Below are 21,251 nucleotides of genomic sequence, written 5' to 3'. Positions count from 1 at the left end.
TCTTCCTTTCTCTCCTCCCTTTCACCCTACCCCCATATCCAAAACCCACAGCCGTGTGCTTACATACTAGGTCAGGGACTAACAAAACAATTTCCACGCCAAGTGCGCAATTCACTAATAAAACTTCCTGATTGTTTGCGGACCCTGAGACCTCTGCCGCTCCTTTGGACCACGAGCGCTTAGGAAGCTCGGGCGCTCCCTTCTCCCTGCGGGTGGGACATCCCGCGGGCCCGGAGAGGCTTCGCCGCCGGCGCTGCGGCCCGCCAGGCCCGCACCGCGGCTCCCTGCGTGCGCCGGGAAGGGGAAGGGGAAGAGGAAGGGGCGGAGCGGCGGCACGGCCGGAGTCATCGCGCTTCAGCGGGAGTCGTGGCCGCGCCCCGCTGCCGCCCGGCCCCTTTCCTTCGCGGCCCGCCCCGCCCGCCATGTTGCCGCGGCGGCGGGAGCGGGAGCGGCGGGATCGCGGGGCGCTCGGAGCATGCGGGGCGCTCGGAGCATGCGGGGCGCACGGAGCGGGCAGGGCGCGGAGCGGCGTCCCGCGGGCGCGCACCCCGCGCAGTGGGTGCTCATTGCCCCAGGTAACCCGGCGGGGTCGCTCCGCGGACGGGCGGCTCTGCCGCAGCGCCGAGCTCGCCCGCCCCGCCGGCCGGCTCGGGCAGCAGGCGGGCGCTCGGCCCCGGGGGCTGGGGCTGGGGCAGGTGCCGGGGCTGCTGCGTGCGGCCCGCCCCGCCCGGCCGTGCTCAGGCCGGCCTGAGACACGGCCCCTACACGAGGCCCCGCACGGTACCCGCCCTCACCTCTCCAGGGACCCCGTTTCCCTCGCTGGATTAATTTATGTGTGTCATTAGGGTTTTGCCAAGGGCTCTTTCCACCGATGCTCCTGATGAGGTTTCCCTGTCCCCACCCCGGAGCTGGCCTTGCCTCCGTCCCCGGAAACGGTTTAGTGCCCCAAGCCACAGCTGTCAAACAGACCAGTCCTAAGCCAGAGTGATATCTCCTCTGCTCTTTATTCTGAAGCAGCAGAGCTCCACATGGCAGCTCTGCAGGTGCGATATCCACTGTGTTGTGGAGGCTTACTGTCTTCCCGTGCTGCTCTGAATCAATGGAAGGTGCCTTTGCTCCTTTACATGTATTTCTGCCTAGTATCAGGTTTAAACAGACAGATCACAAAATGTTTTGCTGTTAAAGAGGATGAGTGAAACAGAGTGTGTTCAAATGCCAAGACATTAAGAGGAAGGAGATGTATTTGTCTTTTTCCTGTTTGGTTTTTGAGGAAATGCGACTTCCATGGTTATCTGTGGGCCAGCTTTGTACTGTGGCTGTTTCTTAGCTTGCCCATAGCTGAAAAGTGTTAATAACCAAACCTGATAAAAAAGAGTTCTTTGGAGTAGTTTTCTGAGCGTTGCCTGTGATGATGTGAGAAATGCTGTAAATGGCACCCCTGAAGGAAAGGTATAGCAAGAGCTTCGTTCAGCAAAGGTTGAAAATATGGCAGGAGCTCAGTCTTATGACATGCACCCATAAGAAACCAGGCTTCTCTAGTTACGTAAGAAACAGAACCAATTGTTACAATTTCACTGATTCCTCTTTTCCTCTAGTTTTAACTTTTCGGTTCCACCCTTTGGTATCTGACATCCTTGATGCCTAAGAAAGGAATTTATAAAGTGAGGATTTTTTTTTTTTTTTTTTTTTTTTTTTTTTTTTTTTTTTTTTTTTTTAATATCGACTCTAGGCAGATTAGGATTTAAAGCAGGATCTTGTATTAGATGACTGGCTATGCCAACAGATGTCCATACTGTGCAAATATTTACAAATATGCTTAGCTTATGCATGAGTAGTCGGTTCTGTGCAGTAAGTTAAATTCTTCAGTAAGTGTTTGCAGGATTGGAGCCAGAGCTTGTAACTTTCATGAAGCCAGACAGTTTGTATTACCAGTTATGCCAGCACAACTCTGACAAAATTTATATAGTACTCCAGACCTGTAAGAAAGTTTATTAAGCCTTAGTTGAACTTCAAAGCACATAGTGATTTTTAAAAAAAGTCTGTGGCTGATAAATTCAGAACTCCACAGCTGATGAGACTTGCCAGCCAAATGAAACATTTCATGACTTTAGTTTTGTTTTAGTGTTATTTTCAGAGAAGCTTTTTTAAGTTAACGTGTTACCACTTTTCAGAATTTTGCATTTCATATCTGCTCTGTTGAATGAATCACAGAAATTTTTCATTGGCTGTTTAGCAGAATGTGTAGTAGGAAGACCTTATTACTTTCGGGAATGAGGATGATTGCATCAAAATGTCCTTTGACAGTAAAATTCTATTTATATGACAATCTCTATCTTCATAATACCTGTATGGCATTATGATACATATGTACATAAAACCAGCTGGTGCAAATAAGTACAGGATCTGTTTCTGGATGTGAGTTCAATGCCATTTGTTCCCAAGTTTGCTAAAAAAAGCTTGTCTGATTTAGCATTGAAGATTATGAAATTACTACTAATTTCCTTGTTTTAGTACACATTAATATGCTGTTATATTGCATGGACAATAAATTGCTGTTCTGCCATTCAAATGCTCTGCCATTTGTGATGACTGAGGAGACTAATTTCAGTTTTATTTCTGATTTCATAGTTTTTATGTTGGTTTCAGTGTTCTGGAAACAGTTCAGAAACAAGGAATCTCATCTGTCAGATAGAACTGCGCATGTTCTTTGTTGAAGTCATGGTTCTGGCTAGAGGAATGCAGAGTGGATTTTTTACCAATGGTGTGAACCGGTTTTAGAGGGACAGACTGTCACTTCCTGTAGCAAGTGACTAATTCTGTCATATTTCCAGTCCTGTGGAAATTTGGTAGTTAGTGGTCCTCTCATGCCTGCACATCACAGGACAGAGCTACTTTGCATGGTTTGTAGAGGTGGGTGAAGGTGGGGAGGGGAAGCACAGCTGCCTGAGGCAGTCTTTGCCCTCACCAGCCCTTCTGTCACACTAAGAAACTCGACTGTTTGGCATGGGAGAATCACACAAAGGGAAGTCCAAGTGGGAAGGGAAAAGGAGAGCCTCACACAGTCATATCTGAGCTGACTGCTAAGCAACTTCTGGGTGAGATAGCAAATTTTACCTTTAGAGATGGTAGCCTGCCCTTGGCCTGGTGAGAGGTCTTGTGATGGTGTTTCTGCTGATACTTGCTTTTTTTTCCCCATAAAGACAGGACAATTTGATATGCAAATACAATAATACTTTCATTTTTATAAGCGTAATGGTTCCTTGGTTAGGGGTTGAACCACGAAGGGCAGGACAAAGAACGAAGCCAGAGGTGGTGGGAGAGGAGTTAAGGAAGTGCTGCTCAGGCAGGGTGAGAAGAGGGTGGTAACAAGTTAATCACTCCAGAGGGGAAACAAGGAACAAACAGGAAGGGTGCAGATGGAGGGCTTGGTTGTTGTGGAGGAAGGTGAAGGGACAGAAAACTTGGTCATGTTGGTAGCGGTAGAGCTGTGCATGCTGGGCTTGAAACAGAGTCAACTCTTTGGGCCATTTCTGCAGTTGCAGATTAACTGTGCAGTGGATATACAGGCACCAGATTTAGCCTGGGGCAGGCTCGGCTCAGAACTAGCAGTTTATTAGTTCAAGTGCTGTGCCATGTTAACACATCTCTGCTGTTTCCAGAACCAGCTTTGCAGTGCAGCTGCTTTCAGACAGTGTCTGAACTAATAAGTCCTGATGGACCAAGCTGGCTCTGTGTAGACCCACTTGGGTGTTTCTGTGCTGTGTTCCATGTTCCAGGGGATTTTATTAGCTTGGCTGGGAATCTGGATCTGAGCTTGCTTTGTGCAGAGTAGTTGACGCCGATGGTTAAGAAGACCTCCCGAATCTGGAGTTCTGGAGGAATCATGGTACAGAGACACCAAAGTGCTAACAAGTCCTGAAGGACCACACGAGCTTTGTTGGTGGATGGCTGAGTTTCCAGAGAGTGCTTTCCTGCATTTATAGTGGTAGTTGGGTAATCAAGGCTGTTACATTACCCATGCATCCAAACTCTTTACCCGTGAGAATGTAGAGATTCCTGTACTGGTGTTCTGTTGTTGGTCTAGCTACTGAACAGGTACAAGAGAAAAGTAGTAGCTCCTGGGGATTAAACCTTGGCTCTCTCACGGCTACAAAGTTACTAATGAAGTGCTTTAATAGGGAAGATTCTGTCTGTATTTACTGAGTATCCATGTACTTAAAAAAAAAAAAAAAAAAAAAAAAAAAAAAAAATCCTGCTACTTTTTAATGTGAATGTAGGAAATTTCTACCGACCTTTTGAGCTGGGCCCATAGAACTATTTTTTTTAATGTGTTCTCTGAAAATCATAAGAGCTAGAAGTTATTTTCTAGACTGAGAAATACTGCTGAGACCCAGCAGTATTTTAGGGCTATCTAAATCTAAAGGTTTTTAATTTTAGGGCTATCTAAAGGCAGAGCTTTGGAAAACTCTCAAATAATGTGGCAAAGTCACAGTGTCTGACATAGATGTGATCTAGGCTCTGTATAACAAACATTCTTATGTAATGGCTTCAAACTGGTCTTCTCAAAATCACACTAGCTGCTTAACAGGATTGGTGTGAAGGACAGTCTCTCTTTCAGTATTCCTCAGGGATAGGTGTTATGTCAGAACTGGAACTATTTATATCCTTCACTGGTTTTAGCAAAGAGGTCAAGAATCGAAGGCAGTTTTCTAAGTGTGACGTTCCACTCTACACCCAAAGTTAGGACTGATGTATTTAATATGTCCTGTCTTTGTATTAAGAAAATAAGTAGGGGTTAGCTGCATGCTGAAAATTATTCTCAACCTTTAGTTTTCTGAGCTTGACGAGTTTAGCTGAGCACATTTTTTCAGTCTGCTGTTTTCTTAAACAGTAAATTGATTAGCTCTTTTATTGTTTTATGAGAACTGCCATATGAATAGAACTGGAAGGGTTGCAGTGGGGGAGGGAAGTTTAACAATCCTATTATTTTTAGGAATTACTTATTCAAAAATAAAAGGAGCAGTTTCACATTAGACTTGGCAAATTGTTTGAACAAATCTCATATGTGCCAAAAGTCAAATGAAGGCAGAAATAAATGGACTGTGATGCCAAACCATGGGGCATCAACACACAGTAAATTAATCCTCCATCCTTTCAATTGAGACTAAGGAACTTTTGTCTCCATGCAGTAACTGAGGAAGTATTTGACTTGAAAATTTTGAGTCATGGTGAGAGAAGGTGTCATAGCAAAAGAAGGTGTAGAATACTTAATTTGTGAAAGTAGTTGGCTTTAAGAACAGAAGTAGACAGGTCTTGCATTAATTTTTTTTCCATCCTTGCCCTTTGATACATGCTTTCATTTAGTGTTTTAAAAAAAGTTCAGTTTATCTGCTATGAAATAGATCACACTGCTGGGCTATTAGGGCGCTTGAATCAAAAATTGTAATGAGTGTCAAAATTGAACAGAATAATTGAACATTAATACTTTCCAGAATAATCTAGGTAAAGAACTTGGAAATAATGTTTGCAATAAACAAATATGTATTTTTTTAACAGCTGAGTGAAAACATCAGAAAGCCTATATAAAATATGTGTGCATGTTTATATACCTTTTTAATAAGGTGAATGTGAATATGCTTATTTTAGAAGTTAGCACTCTGTGCGCATATTTTACTAAACCTCCCCCTAAACTGGCATTTGCATCTCCTGAACAAAGCCTTTCGCCTGTAGGTAATTTGCGCTATTTCTTACATGTCATCTCCTAAAAGGCATACTGAGCTCTGCTGTGAATAAAGCAGATATAACTGGCAAGCTAAGGAGCCAGAAGGAAGCATAGCAAATAAAATAACTGAAAAGAGATGTTTTAATGTGTAACACCATCTCCCACTTCTGCTTTCTGCCATCTGGCTTGCAAGAGACCAACTTATGCCAACTTAGACCTTTCTGCTTATGGGAATAGGGCTGATTCAGCCGGTAATACAGCTGCACCAGTGCTGACCCTATAAATATTGAGAAGTGAAATCTGTAGTTTTTTATCCTTTCAAGTGATAACCAGTTCTTGAACTTCTCAAGACTGACCTCCCCTTTATTCAGCTGAGACTCTGCACATTGTGCCAAGCATCTACGCTTCAGTAATGGATGAATTAGTACTGTCCATTGCTGCTAGTGAGTCCATGAACATGATGGTTTTTTTGGCTAAGAAGTGAATTGTGCCAGCATAAGGGGAAGCCAAAAGATGCTCTCAAGCTTAAGTCTTGAAATTTAGCTGTGTCGCATAGCTGTGTCCTGGAGCAAAAGACCATTCAAACTGTCAAGTAGCATTTCTTTATGAAGTTGTGGTCAACATAGAAAACAGTGCCATTTTTAGATACTGTGTTTTACTGTAGAATGTTCTAAATTATGTCACATTGAACATTGTTGCCTTAGAGCACCAAATAATAAATGCCATGATTACCGAGCTGATAACCATTCTGTCTTTTACAATAGGGGTGGCAAAAGTCCCCTTACTGAAGTGAGTCCTATGTACGGTCAAAGAAGGAGTAAGGTGGTGAGGTAACATCAAGTCTACATATCTGAATAACAAGATCATTTCCAAAAATCAAGTGTGGGCAAGTACAAACCCATACCCTCTATGTAAAATACCTGCAAAATATTGGCTGGTTGCAGAGGTGAATCGAGCTGTGTTCTGTTCAATGCTCCCCAGAGTATTGTGAGCCAAGGAAGCAACAATATAGACCTGTGGTTCATCTCCTGCTTTATCAACTCTGTAAATTTGTGTATGATCTAGTTTTCTAATAAGTGTGCACTGATCAAAGACACCTGTGTCACATGTGGAGTAGGATATATTCAGTACCATCTGCTCCTGCTGTGGGTTCTGTCTCTTGTTCCGATGAGCTTACTGGTAGGATTGAAAGTTTTCTACTTCTTTGTTGTGGCTGGTTACTTCTCAGCTGCATGAGTGAACTGAGCTGACTTGCTGTGAGGCTGTGTGATTGCTAGTTTTGGTGGAAAAAAAGCATCAGAGATGTAAAACAAGAAGGGAGCAGAGCTGGGGACTCCGGGACTGCACTTTTCTATGGCGTGTGATCCTGGGTCATTTGAAGCCATTTATGAAACTGTATCCGTAATCTGTGCATACCTGAATTCTTTTATTATGCTTGCAGTTAAGGACCTTGTAACTTAAAAAAATTATCTAAAATTTGGGTGATACAAAGTACTAGACTTATTAGTTATTTTTCACTGGGCTTTTTTCAGGGCACATTACACAACAAAGGACATGGATACTGAATTAAAGCCATTTTTGTGAGGGTTGAGATTCTAAAAAGAACACAAATAAAACGTTTATTAGATCTAACCTATCTGTACCCTTAGGCTAAATAGTTTAAAGTCTTCCATAAAATGTCTGTTTAATGGACTCCATCATAATGTCTCCTTCTGACACACCTTTCATGCACAGTTAGAAGTTAAGAAGGGAATGGAAAAGACTTGTGTAGGTGACGTATGGCTTAATATCTGTTTTTAAATGAAATCTTAACTATATTTCCAGACTTAAATAGTCCTTTTTTCTTTGCAGGGTGGTGGTAGTTGGGAAATTTGTGCTCTCAGAGGGTTTTTTCCTCTTACACATTTGACAGATATTTACAGCCTTTTTGCTTGCTTGGCTGGCAACTTTTTGCATGGGAATTCCATATAACTTGATATTAGTCTGTTATATATAGTATTCTATAAGCATTTTTTAAAAAAGGAGGTGAATAGACTTTGCATCAACCATAACAGTTTCATGCATCTTGGTGGGAGTTTTACACTATTTTTCAATTTATTTATGTTGCTGTACCAGGTAACGCTTTTTTGTTTTAATGATCAGATTCATTAGTGCCTCATATCTATCCATTGTGGAAGAATTTATTGCCAGAAATTCTTTGAAAGCTGGTTCATTTTCACTTCGTTGTGTTTATGTATTTTATAGAATTTGCCTGGTTGTATGTCTGACCTCCATGAAACTCAATAATCTTTTCTTCTTTTCTTCAGCTACCTCCTGGAATTGTCTGCATTCTGTCTTCCCAGACAGTTTAAAGACTTGCTGGCTGAGATGCCTCCTTGAGACAGGATTAATTGAGCCCCTCTGTCCCCTTCTATCAGTTTTTTATATCATTGTCATGTATGTTGTCCTAGGAGAAATTCATGCTGTAATGACATGTGTTAGTAAGCTGACCTGACTGTGGGTCACTGTTGGTAGAGAGTGTATTGTTCAGAAAGGTCTTACCTATCTCCCTCCAAGTGTTCTTGTAGATGAACAAGTTTCTCAGGGCTGAGCTATGGGAACTGTTGTAATAAGCATGGTGAAAATCATCTGATGTTTTTCTTTGGAATTTAAGAAAACAGCTCTTCCTGTAATGTTACTTTTTTTTCCTGTTTATTTTCTGTAGGGTGATTTCTTATCTGGAGGTGAGCCTTAAAATTGAAAAAAAAAAATCCCAACGTAGTTTAACTCTACTTTTGCTACAGTACTGCTTTTTAAGAAGCCTGTGTTTACTTAGCTATAAGAGATCCTTGCTGAAATACAAGGACTGATAAATGTAATGGCATTAAAGAAATCCAGTTACCTTTCCTGGCTAAAGTCCAGAACACAAATAAGTTAGGTTTGGACACCTAACTACAAAAATCCCTTGCTCAGCATTTTCCTAGCCATGAAGTATTTAAGTTCAGATAAATAGGGCCTTCTTTACCCTTAAGGCCATATTAATACCGCATCCAGTTTTCCAAGCAGGCATTCTCCCAATTGCTTCTTTTTTTGTCTGCCAACTTGACATATAGTAAAGCCAATCTATAACAAAAATATACTTCAGATGCCCCTGGAAATGGAGTGGAATATTGCCTACATTTTGAGGAAATTGAATGTTAAAGAAACTCAAAGAAACCACTTTTGCCTTTGCCCAGTCCTTCCCTTCTCCTTGTGCGTGTGCGTGTCCCTTCAGGCAAACTATTTTCCGTGGCAGCTGTGTGGGGAGTGTGATGTACGCTCTGATCCCCTCGCCATGAGATACTGGGACAGAAGCCTGCGACTCGAACTGCTTGTTAGGGTTTGATCCCTGCTGCTCTCTGTGCAGTGATGAGTGAACCCCTTGGAGCCTGTGGAGCACCAGGGCTCCGTGGGCAGAGCCGTGCTGCTCTCCGCATGGGGAAGGGCAGGGCCAGAGGGGCAGAGCAGGGAGTGCTGAGCCTGGGATAGCGTGGGGCAGGCCTGGGTGAAGGAGGGTGTTTATCTGGGTTGGGGAGGTAGAGGGTTGATGGGGAAGAGAAGAGACGCGGTATCCCTTGGGTTTGTTACGCTTAGTGCTCCCTACTTACAGGTGTCTCCCAGGCTTAGCAGGGATGGATGAATTCGGTGTGTTACTAGCAGGTTAGGAAGAGAACATCTCAACCTAGTAAAGATGCAAATGTCATTAAAAACAGCAAAAAATGAGGAAGGATTTTTGACTTAATTGCTGACAAGACGCAACTTCAGGCTCAGCTGGACTCATTCCCAGGGCTCATCAATCTATGCATGAAGAAAGCAGGGCAAGTGAGCGCTGAAAGTTCCTTTGGGGTTTTTTTGTTTTGCTTTTTGTTTTAAATTTTGAAACTCACATTTACTGTGTATATTTTAACATGTTCATGTGAGACACATCAAAGTAAACACATGCAGTGTGTTTCTTTCGCTATCATTAATCACTTCAGTGTTTTAAAAAGTAACAAAAAATACACTAATGTTAAACTGTGGTCAAGAATTGAAATATACACAGCTCTAGAAATTGGAAAGTCGCCTTTGCCAGGGCAAATGTAGCTTGACAACCATGCGTTTATATATCAACATATGAAGCAAGTCTGGTTAGCAATACAGACTTCTTCCATTTAAAGCCCCCAACTTATATTGAAACTTCTTGAAGCACTTTTTCAAGCCTGAAGACTCAGTTAAGTATTGAAGGGAAGAAAATTACTTTAAATTCTCTGAATAACTCTTGAGAATTATTACCCTCCCACACTTTTATCACTAAACACAGTTGTTTTTTGTGTCCTGCATATATCTTTATCTGGACAACTTCTGTTGGTGACACAACTGAATTACAAGGAGTGGATATGAAGGTTGAGAGTTATTTGTGCAGGTTTTTTGGGGGGGTTTTTTTGGCCCGTGAGGTGTTAGTGAACGGCCAGGTGTGAGAAGACCACTTGTCCTTTAAAGATATGTTGGGCTTTCAGCCAGGGTGGAGGACAGCTACTTTCAGTTGTTCCTACTTCCCTGTTTGCCAAAGAATTGTGCCAGCTCCCTCTTCCCAAAACTGCTGGATGTTACTGAAAGGGGAAGGACAATGTGGCACTTCTATTCCTTTGGATAATCATGCAGTCTGCCTCTGCTGCTCCTCTGTGCTTTCCCAGCAGCACCATAACGCAAACATCAGCCTGATCTCTGTCAGTCCATTCTCTGGGGTCTGGATACTCATTATACATGTGAAATGTTGTAGTGATTTTCCTTGCTCTGATGAATGCCTGTATGAAAGGAATTGGGGAAGAACTGGCAGTGTGCAGGCTAAGAAAGATGATGCTCTCATGGTGCTCTTCACTGAGATGTGGGAAGTTGTTTTCATAAATATAATTTAGACTTTCCCTACAAAGAGAACTTGGCTAGAATATAATTAACTGAGGATACTTATAGATGTGGGGTTTTGTACTTGAGTCGGCATCCTTGTGGTAGCTGTTTTCCTTCTTTTTTTCATGTTCACAAAAAATTTTACTTTTGCGGCTCTGCTTTCTGTCTTCTGTTTGTTCAGAGATACAGGAAAGAGAATAACTGTAAGGGGCTCCAGCCAGAGATGCTGCATTCTCTCAGCTGCTTTTTCTTGTGGGGGGGATTAAATGCAGTCTTTATTTTTCAAGTTTATACATAACAGATAAATAAGTGTGCATGTTTTTTACAGAAGTAATAACTAGAGTAGGCTAATTCCTGCATAATCTGACTTCGGGAAAGCTTTAAAGCATAGTTTCTTCCCATGTGTATTTTACCCACATTGTGGGTAATGTCCACATTGTGCTTGGCCTAACTAACCAAAGCATTCTCACTGTCTTTGTGACTAATCAGGGCAGCATATCAGTTCATCTTACTTAACTGGGATGTCAAATTTAGGAGCTCTCTTGCCTGAAGGCTCTCTAGGGGGAAGTAGTTTTCAAAATCTAAATCATCCTCAGGTGCATATCTTTCCTGTGACAGACAGAGAGTGCCAGGAAGTCTGGAATCATAATTTAAGTGCCTTGATCAGGTAGGATGGATTTGGGCTGAGGCATATAATTTTTAGGCAGATGCGTGTGTGTGTTTTCAAAAAGTGTCAATCCAATTAATTCTGAACGTCTTGGAGAAGCAGATGTGAAATACTTCACAATTTGCAAGTTTGTGACTTTTTCCTCTCCCCCTACAGAGGCTGCTATTGACCCCCCAAAGACACCTGACAGTGAACCCTTGTTTACGAAACTGCGCAACCCAAGCACAGGCAAGTTCTGGAGCTGTGACATGAGCCTGGTTGATTTTCTCCACCACCAAAAGATTCATATTTCACAGAGCTGAAATAATGGTGATAGGTACAAGTCTTAAGTGCCCGAGATACTGCTGGTTATGCCAGGTGGCTAATGCTGTGCAAACATTTAGGATTTCTGTTATAATTTTAATTGGTTGAACTGTTTATTCATCAGGAATATTGGCAGCACAAAAAAGGGGTGTAATTTAAGTTCTGTTTTAAAGTGCATTAGTTTTGGGGAACTTACAGTGTTGGGTGTTGAGTCCAAGTTTTTTTAAAATCCAAATTTAGGCTTCTTAGCATTCATCTTACGCTATAAAATAAATAGAGTTAGAAGAAGTGATTCAGCTGTACTTACCAAGCTTTTTGAGTCTTTTTATTTTTAAATCTAATTTTCTTTTCCTGGCCCAGGTCATGGTGTCTCTTTTCTCCTTAACAGAGGATGAGGCACTTTGAATTCAAAATACATTGGAAGGACCAGCAAATGCAGGCAATACAATGATACCGCCATCCACGGTTACTTTCTTCTAGTCAGATTGTTCTTTTTGTCAAGGATTTGTAATTATTCTATGATTAATTAATAATTGGAGTATGTGATACTGCAACAGAAACTTGGAGTAAGGGTTAACATTCTGTTTGAAAAACGTTTTTCATTTTTTTTTTTTTTTTTTTTCTTTTCTTTGTCTAAGCTCATTTCTTTTCTGAGGATTAAAGTTTTATGGTTTTGGTCTGAAATTGACTGCTGGTATTTATATGTATTTACATATATATGTGTAACTGAGTCTTCAGATGCATTTTAGTGTCACAATATAGTAACCGTACTTGATCTTGAAAGAGGAAAATTTTCAAAAACAATCATACAGAATGTAAAATCAATTACTCATCATGTTACCTGTTTCTTGATTGCTCAGATTTACGGTGGGAATATAAAGCCACATGTATTTTCCACCTGTGTTATTATTTCCTGCTGTAGCATATTGGCTTTGTAGTTTGTTAATGTTTTTAAAAGCATTGGTGTTAATTTGTTTTTCTCTGTGTAAAAAGAGACCTGTTTACCTTGTAGAATCAGAGATCTTGGGAAAGTTTTCTGGGGAAAACCTAAAGTGCAGTGATTGTCTGGGTGTGTTCCTTTAGAATTTACAGGACCTTATTTATAGGCCTGCGTAGACTTTCGGTTATGTAGCCTGTTATAAATACAAAGTCTGAAAAAGGAAGAACTGAGAACACACTATTAATGTATTTTCCTTACCTTTGGGTCTAACAGATGAATTGTTGATGCCAAGTACTGTGTAAGTAGGCACTGAAGGACTCAGCACACTGTAGAATTCATGCTAATCACTTTATTAAATAAAAGCATGCTTTGTCCTTTATATAGACAGGTAAAAAGGACAAAAATTCTATCCCTTACAAAGACTATAAAGTAGGACCAGACTGCAATTTGGAAGTACCACAAGAAGCATCGGTGAAGTTTGCGAGCAAAGCTGCCCGGGTTCTCTCTTCATCCCCTGGAGTTCCTGTCTAACAATACTGTAGGGAACCTGTGGTGATTGTCCTTCTAGCATAATGACATAAATTAGGGAGCTATACTTAAGTAGTAAGAAGGGCCCTTTTCCCACAATTTCGTAGCTCACCAGTGGATTTGGCTAGCACACTCCCTGGTAGGCGTCTTAAGTTGTTCAGTCAGCACTTCTGTGAGTAGTTTGATATGGTGCTGATCAAACTGTGGTGTAGACCCTTGTTGAGGGTTCACGTGGTAATGGTTTAAACCTCTGCTCCCCCTTATGACTACTTGTTGCTCCTCTCCTCCCCTACCCAAAAGAAAAATTATCAGAGTACTGAAATTATATCCTTAAGTGAGGTTAAACATCTGGTCAGCCTTTTGGATAAAGGGGAAAAAAATGCATTATCAGTAATTTTAGGGAATTCATGGAAGTGTGCCCATTTTTACTGACTTTCTTCCACACCTGGGGGTGTCTGCAGACTGAGAGGAGCAGTGCTGATGTCAGCTTTCAGGGCTTGCCCTGAGGCTTCTCTGGGCCAGCCCATGATCTGCAAGTCACCGCGGCTTTGCAGTTTATGTGCTCTGAGCAGGACAGCCCTGCTGTAGTTGCTCTTGTTTCTTGAAGATGGATTGATAACAAGATAGAAGCAGTCCAACCAACAGACTCATCAGACCACATTTCAGTGACACCTTCTGCAGTTGTGGCAACTTCCCATTTCAGATATGGAAAATGCCAGCCTTGTTTGCAATGTGTTTGTCACCCTTTCATTGTAACCCAAAACTAATATGAAATGGTAGAGCTGTGTTATGGGATGACCTAAAATAAACCTTTCCTTTTCCTTTCCCTACTATTGAAGTTCTGATGGGCACTTCATACCAATTTCTTCTACCTTCCTTGTTTACTTCATATGTCTACCCATAGAGTCATCACAATCCATTTTGGTTCAGAAAAAAAGAGTATTTCAAATTGTCCATGAAAGGTTTGAGACTTTTGTTCCTCTAACCCAGAGTCCAATATCCTCAAGACAAACATAATGGAAGGAGAGGGAATTCTCTTGTTTTCCACCTTCCCCCTTCACTGCAGAAAAAAAGCTGATTTCTTGAGTGATTTTGATTTGGGTTTGGATCAAAGGCTTTGCGTTGTAAGATGAACTATTCACACATCTTATTTATTGATTCAAATTCAGTTTCGTTTATAGAGCTGGTAAATGAACATCTGTATATAATAGTGTTTTTTGTCTGAGCTCTCTTTGTAGTGAGTTTATGTAGACTGTGTGTATGTTTGTGTGTCTGTATGTATATAAGGCGCATTCTTCAAACATATTGGGTATTCTTTTGATTTTTCTGAAAGCTTACAAACACAAACCAGATTTCTTTTCAACAGGGGAAGCAACCCTTTACTTATTCAATAGTGGTGCACAGCAGCTGTTTGAAGTAAAAGCTTTTCACGAGGAATGTCGTTCCTGGTTTATAGGTCAGACTGTTCAACAAGGTGAGTTGGATAATGTGTCTTTCCCCCATCTTTAACCAATGTTTGTACACAGACCTTCCCTCTCTCTTCTAGTAAATTTACAGGTGTTTTTCCTAGTTGTTTTGAGACATGCTGTGTCATATCCCCACCTTCTGATAGACTCATTTGCCATATGGATTTAACCAGGGCTGGGGGCTTTGTCATTTCTCTTTAAAAGGTTGCCTTTGGCAGCCTCAATTAGACAGATGTTCATTTGTCATTTTTGAAGGGGGAAGGAGGGGTAAGTAATTCAATTGTGTTTAAACTGAAGTGCCATAAGATAGTTAGCTTTCTTTGTCAATCACACCAGCAAGTCCTCTGTGTAAGTTAATATGTATTATCCTATGGGAAGGAAAAGAAAGGTCTGGAAGGCTTAGCTAGCCAACAAAGTGATGGTTTAGAGCTCCAAGCACTGGAATGTATGGCCTTGTGTTCTTTAAATTACCTCTGTAGTCCCAGCCTAAGTGCTGGGTTCTCAGGAGAGGCCTGCTGTCTGAAGCTGCCACTTCAGTGTTCTCTCTGAAGGCAGCTGCTTTGTGCTACCCTGGACATCCTCTGATCCTGCTCTCCTCTCTGAAAATGAGGAGGAAACTTGTGTAACTTGCTTGTGACAGCTTTCACAATCCCTTTTCAGTAAGGATGTTATTGTAGCAGTGTTTCTCTGCCAGCATGTCCACAGACCGGCATGTCCATAAGTATTAATTCAGGAGATTAAGGTATATTTATTTTATTCCTTTTCATTAGAAAAAAAAAGTCCATTTATAGTAATAGATAAAAGCAACCCTTCCAGACATATGCCTTCTTTAAAAGTAATGTCCCAAAGAGTGTGCAAACTTTTAAACATCCTCTGCAGGCACATAAAGCAATGCTAGCAGTATGTCTCTGAGCTTTTCTTTGCTCTGTCTTGGGGGTGAGCCAACAGCCTGGGTCTGCTCCCTGCTCCCAATTAGGTCCGCGTTGTATTTTCTCTCCCCCTTTCTAACCTTTATTTTGGCCCTTGGGAAGCAGTTGCCTTAAGAAATCATGCGCTCAGTGTTCTTTAAAAAAATACAATGGAAAAAATTGTTCCTGAGTATTAGGGCTGCTGTATCTCTGAAACGGTCAGGAGAAGAACAACACAAAAAAAAATTGTGTGTTTGCAGTTAAAATAAATTATCTTGTTATCTGCAGAGAGGGGCAGAGATCTTTACACACCTCTGGTGAGTCTGAATCTTTAGAACAAACTAAAATAACTCTTCCTGAAGGTTTGGTAGAAAGTGGTTAGTGGGGGTTTTTTCCTTCTGAATTCAATTTCAAAGCTTTTGTATTTGTAATTAGTCCTGATGCTTGCTTTGCCTCAAATGGAGCATCATATTGGTAATACACGATAGGTTGGAAATCAGCTTTGCCCAAACCACATTCTTCCCACATGATCTTCTGTTAGTTTTAGGGCCATCATAATAGGATTTCCTTTACTTTGATTATCTTAATCATGTGATTTAAAACAAAAAAAAATTACATTTATTTGCTTTTGGTTTGCTAATTACTGTCAAATTGTCATCAATTATTTGGTCTCATTAGTGAATTTCCTTGATGTTACATTGTTTCCAATTATCTGCAGTTATACAAAAAGCCTGGCTAAGCCATTGTCCTGCAATGAACTCCAGATGGGCAGAGGTGTCTGTTTCAACGGGAGACCAAGTTTTTCCTTCGTGTGTAACCTTGAATGCAACACACTGAGCCGTGTTTTCTGATCTATTTTGTTCTATGAGGAGACTGCATCAGATTCTCTCTTCACAGATGAAGGCAGCTCTCACTTAACTACCCCTTGAAATTCTTTCTTGTCCTGCCCATGGCTTCTGCCAGTGCAGCGTTGCCTTGCCCAGTGTTAGAGGTGGAGTATTGCTGGATACCTCTGGTATCCCAAACCAATTTCGGTTGCCCCCAAATCTGCCAACAGAGGGCAGCTTCAATTTTGCTGGTTTTAATACAGTCCAGTAAAAAGGCAAAACTCAAGACTACGTGAAGTAGAAGTCCTGAAGTGGAGCTTGTGCTTTGGTTTGGCAGGGTAGAGAATTGAGTTATCTCTGCATTTTTAATATAAAATTAGAAATTATTTTTTTCTGTTTGTTTTATTAAAAAAACCCAATTGTTCACACTCTAAAAAATGTCCTAAAGCCCCGAAAAGTCAATGTATTGTGTAAGCTTACTTTTGCATGTCTGTTGGCCTAGATGGGCGCCTGCTGTTTGTTACACCAATGGACCCTTTATTTCTGATACTTTACTACCTCATAAAGGCAGACAAAGAGGTAAGCTTGCTTTATTTTTTTTTCTCTGGAATTCTCAGGAGAAAACATTATTTCTGACTTTAGTTCTGCAGAAGTTATGTTAATTTTACAACGAGCGGCTTCCTTAATAATGGAAATTTATTTGCATTTAAAGCAGAATTATCTTAATACCTAGAAGTATTTTTGTTTGCATCGAGGTTTTTGGTTGGTAAATTATGTTACAAGAGTCAGCTTTCAATCTCAACAAGCACTAATCATCTTTTTTAAGAGAAGAGAATCTCTTTTGTCTTTTTGTGAGAGCCTGTCCCAGAACCAGTGAATTTAAAGTGCTGACATGTCATCAGATCAAAACAAACTAGTGCCCTTTCTGAGACATCAGTGAAATGGTTATTTTGGGAAAGAAGGGAAAAAGAAAGAAAAATGTGGATGCTAAGGAGGAGGAAGGAGAAACATTTCTGTGGCAGTTTGAACTTGAAAGGAAACAATGTTTGTAGAGATGCCATATCATAGAACAGCAATGGGATGATCAAGTATCCAAAACCAGGGTAATTTAAAAATGGCTTCATTGATTTATTTGAGTGTAGCAAAGCATCGCTTAAATTTCTGAAATATATCAAAATTCATAGGCAAATTTAGTGATTTTATTTTTTAATAAGCAGTCTGTGAAAAAAGGGGCACAAAATAAAATGGAAATGTTGGGGTTTTTTGTTGTGTGTGGGTTTTTTTATTATTCTTGTGTTTGTTTGTTTGTTTGTTTTGTGGCGACAATGGTTTCACTTTATGCATCCTAAGAGTTTTTGTTCTAAAAGAATTTGTACAAGGTTGGTTTCTATTTTCTGCTTTAGATTGCAAGTGGGGAGTGCAGAGAACAATTTTCTTATGGTGAAGAAATAAAGTCTCCCTATACCATTGTAATAGTAACTTACTGTTCTGTAATGATTTTTTAATTATTTAAGGTATAGGGTGTGCAGATGTATTCTGTATTTCTGTGGTCATGATGTTCCATCAGAAGAGGTCATTCCACAAGTAGTTCAGCTTGTTCCCTGGGCACTGCACTCTGAATTCATCATCCCTTAGAAAGCTTTATATCAAACTTAAATTAGGGAAGTAGTAAATCTCCTCTCTTAATGTGGAGGGGTGTTGAGGTAACCTGAGTAAAGGACAGCTTCTGCTGCTGTTTCTGTGCATGGGAAGAGTCCTGTGCTGCCCTTCACTTTTTTGGTACATTGTTTTCTGGTTTTCTAGGTCAGGCTTGATGCCAGATAAATGCAATTCTGGGTCCTAAAAATGGGCAAATGCATTCCTGCAGTGCCTTGCCTAAGTTCGTGTATTCTGCAGTCTTGTGGCAGGGTTAGCCTGAAAGCAGCACAATCACTTCCAGCTTGAAGAAATGGATATCATAGAATCATCCTTTGCACTGTCCTTTGATTTTGATAGTGTGGTGCAGGATTGCTTGGTGTGTCTCTGAGCTGAGCCATCTCCTATACAGCCCCTTTCTTGGCTTAAGCTCTGTGCCCATGCATGATGTAAATGTAGCTGTCTTGCTTTGGAGCACAAGCAGGTAAGTTATCTATAAGAAAGAGCTTTTTGCAGTTCTGTTTTTGTGTCTCCTAACTTATTTTCACCACGGTTATTGTGCCTTTTCCCTTTTAAGGAGAAAAAACCCTCTAAATACTTTCTTGGTTCTGCTTTTTGTGTGTTTGTTTGGGATTTTTTTCTTGTCTTTCTTGTGATTTAACAATAGATGGTTAGTTTTATTAAGCCACTGAGTGTCTAGAAAGAGTATTAATTAATAATGAAAGCAGTGTACCCCAAGTGGGTTTTTTCATGCTGACCAGTATAATGAGTTCAGCCTTGGCTCCAGAGACCACGCACTCTCTAAGTATGAGAAGCTCACAGAGTCTTTGTACTGATGCACTAAAGGACCTTTCCAAAGGGAAGGTTGCCAGTTGTGCCAAACCATGCTGAATGATTATGCATTGTCTGGCAATGGCAAAATTTGTTTGATGGTTCTGTCATGTGTGGGGCTATTTAAGTTGTGCCAAAATCACTTTATATCCCTACTCTGGCCAAACTGGAATTGACTTTGTGGAGGTGAAAGGTTAATACTGTGTTCCAGAAGCTGCCCTGCTCCTTTGAGATTTATCTTTGTGGAAGGAAAAGCAAAATTTGAATGGAAGTTATGACACTGGGTTTAATCCAGCAGGTTTTGGTCTAAAACACTATTGGCACACACTGACTACTGTGTCTTATGTCATCTTCCAAAAAATCCCGCTGTACTTCACATTAGTTTCTCCCCATGTTGTTTTAAATTTGGCTTTTTAAGTGCAGTGTTTGAAGAGTTCAGCATTTTGCAGGTATTTACTGGTCTGAAATAAATATTTATAGCTTGCTTTATAATCAGTTTCTGAACGTGTCATGTGTTACCATTCAAAATACGATCTTCTTTAAATCCTTTATTTTAAAACTATGGCCATTTCATGCATATATATTTATATACATATGTGTAGTGTGTATTATATGTGTCTTAACATTTTAGTAATGCTTTTGTAATCCCTTTGATGTATTTTCAGCAGCAAGGAAAGTTCCAGCCACTTGATCAAGTTGTGCTAGACTCAGAATACCCTAGCTGCCCATTGCTGCTGAAGTGTGCAGATGTTAAACGGTATATACAGCAAGTAACAGAAGAAAAAGGTGAAAAAAAGGGGCGGGGGCAAAGGAGGACAAAAAAAAAAGACTCAATATGTTAGTGTCACCTCATTACAAGATAGATTTAAATATTGTTTTTTGCTTTACCAAACAACCAAAGTGCTGGACTCAGCTGTACTTCAAAAACAGAAGCATAGGCTTAGAGCTTGTCGTTGCAGTCTTGTGAATAGAAATGTGTGGATCAACTGCCGCAACTCTGAAAAACTCATACAGTCTTATTGCTAGTTGTCATACAAATTATAAACCAGTCAGAGCTGGCTTCTTGACATTATTGTATATGTTGTGAACTCTCTTTGACTTGGATCACAATTTTAATTAATTTCTCTAAATTCATTATTTAGTGTAGGATAGGCATGGAAGTAGTCCGTTTTACTTTTTTTCATCCTTTGTCACAAAGCATTGAAACGAGTAGAAAAAAACTGGAGAAGAATGAATATGTTGCTGAGAAAGGAGAACACAAGTTTTCTGGCTTTGCATAATTTAGTGTTGTGGGTTAAAGCTAAAAACTCAATTGTTTTAAAATAAAAAAATTGTGATGCATAAGTATATGAGGGAGAAAATGCAAATGGAAAAAGTTTGCAACCTATCAATTCTGTACATAGTTTACCTTTGCTCAGAATTCCCTTTGGTGTGGGGGCTTTCATTTTATTTCAGGACAATATGTATTTTCTAGGAGAGGGACAGGAGCATGACATTATTTTTGCAGGTTTGCAAAATGTGCAAGACTTCAAGGGGTTTTTGTCTGTCCTTTAAATAACATTCTACTTAGGCTTGCATTTGAACTTCAGGGCAAGACATGTTTCTAGTGAAAATGCTCACTTTCACAAGGGAGCAGAAAATCTAGGTGGGAAGGCTGTTGTCACATTCTGTTTGGGATTGGGGTAGTTGGAATTACGTGCTTCCGTAAACACATAATTATGGAGGAATATTACTATTCCTCCTGCTTTCCAGAAGAACCTACAGAAACATTTAGTTACATTTTGTATCATTTAGACCAAAGAATCTTTTCCTTCTGGTGAGTTCTGACTTTTGAGAAGGCTTCTTTAGGACAGGTGCATGTGAAATATAAAACCCCTTTTGCCTTCTCATGAAGTGACAAATATTTCCATTAAAAAATATTTTTAAGCTTTCAGGCAATTGCTGTGCCCTACAAATTAATTGTCTAACATGGGATAAGTAGCCAGGGTGAGAGAAGAGCTGTTAAACTTCTGTGTACAGAATGACGCAATCATCAAAGTTGGAAGAAACCTTCAAGATGGCTTAGTCCAAGTGTCAACCTGGCACTGCTGTAATCACTCCTAAACCGTATTTTCAAGTGCCATGTCCAGATTCCTCTTGAATACTTCCAGAGACTGATTCCATCACTGACCTGGGCACTTTATTCCAAGGCCTGACCACCCTTTCAGTGAACAAATTTTTCTAATATCTAACGCAAAGATCTTCTGGTGCAACTTAAGGCCATTTCCTTTTGTCCTTTTACTTGAGACATGGCAGAAGAGACCGACCCCCGCTTCAGAGCAACTCCTTTGTGTTTCTGTTAGGTGTAGAGAGCAATAAGGTCCCCCGTGAGCCTCCTTGAGACTAAACACCCTCAGCACCTTCAGCTGCTCCTCAAAGGACTTGTGCTCCAGACCCTTCCCCAGCTCCATTGCCCTTCTCTGGACACGCTCCAGCACCTCAGTGTCCTTGAGTGATGGGCCCAGAACTGGACACAGCATTTG

General features: G+C 40.6%; 1 protein-coding gene across 3 annotated transcripts in view; it reads left to right on the top strand.

The window, feature by feature from the left end:
- The first annotated feature begins 457 nt into the window (after positions 1-457).
- Positions 458-21,251, top strand: part of RNASEH2B (ribonuclease H2 subunit B) — a 42,482-nt gene continuing 21,688 nt past the window's right edge. For 2 of the 3 annotated variants that reach the window (XM_040054737.2, XM_040054735.2), the window contains exons 1-5: positions 458-575; positions 11,448-11,519; positions 14,429-14,536; positions 16,766-16,842; positions 19,395-19,515. In XM_040054737.2, coding sequence (XP_039910671.1) covers positions 476-575; positions 11,448-11,519; positions 14,429-14,536; positions 16,766-16,842; positions 19,395-19,515 — 478 coding nt within the window. In that variant the 5' untranslated portion in view covers positions 458-475. The remainder of the gene's footprint in view (positions 576-11,447; positions 11,520-14,428; positions 14,537-16,765; positions 16,843-19,394; positions 19,516-21,251) is intronic. The other variant, XM_040054736.2, reaches the window with a different exon arrangement.

Source organism: Hirundo rustica, chromosome 2 (genome assembly GCF_015227805.2).
Source record: "Hirundo rustica isolate bHirRus1 chromosome 2, bHirRus1.pri.v3, whole genome shotgun sequence".
Taxonomy (NCBI): Eukaryota; Metazoa; Chordata; class Aves; order Passeriformes; family Hirundinidae; genus Hirundo; species Hirundo rustica.
This window is presented reverse-complemented; position numbering and strand designations above follow the sequence as displayed.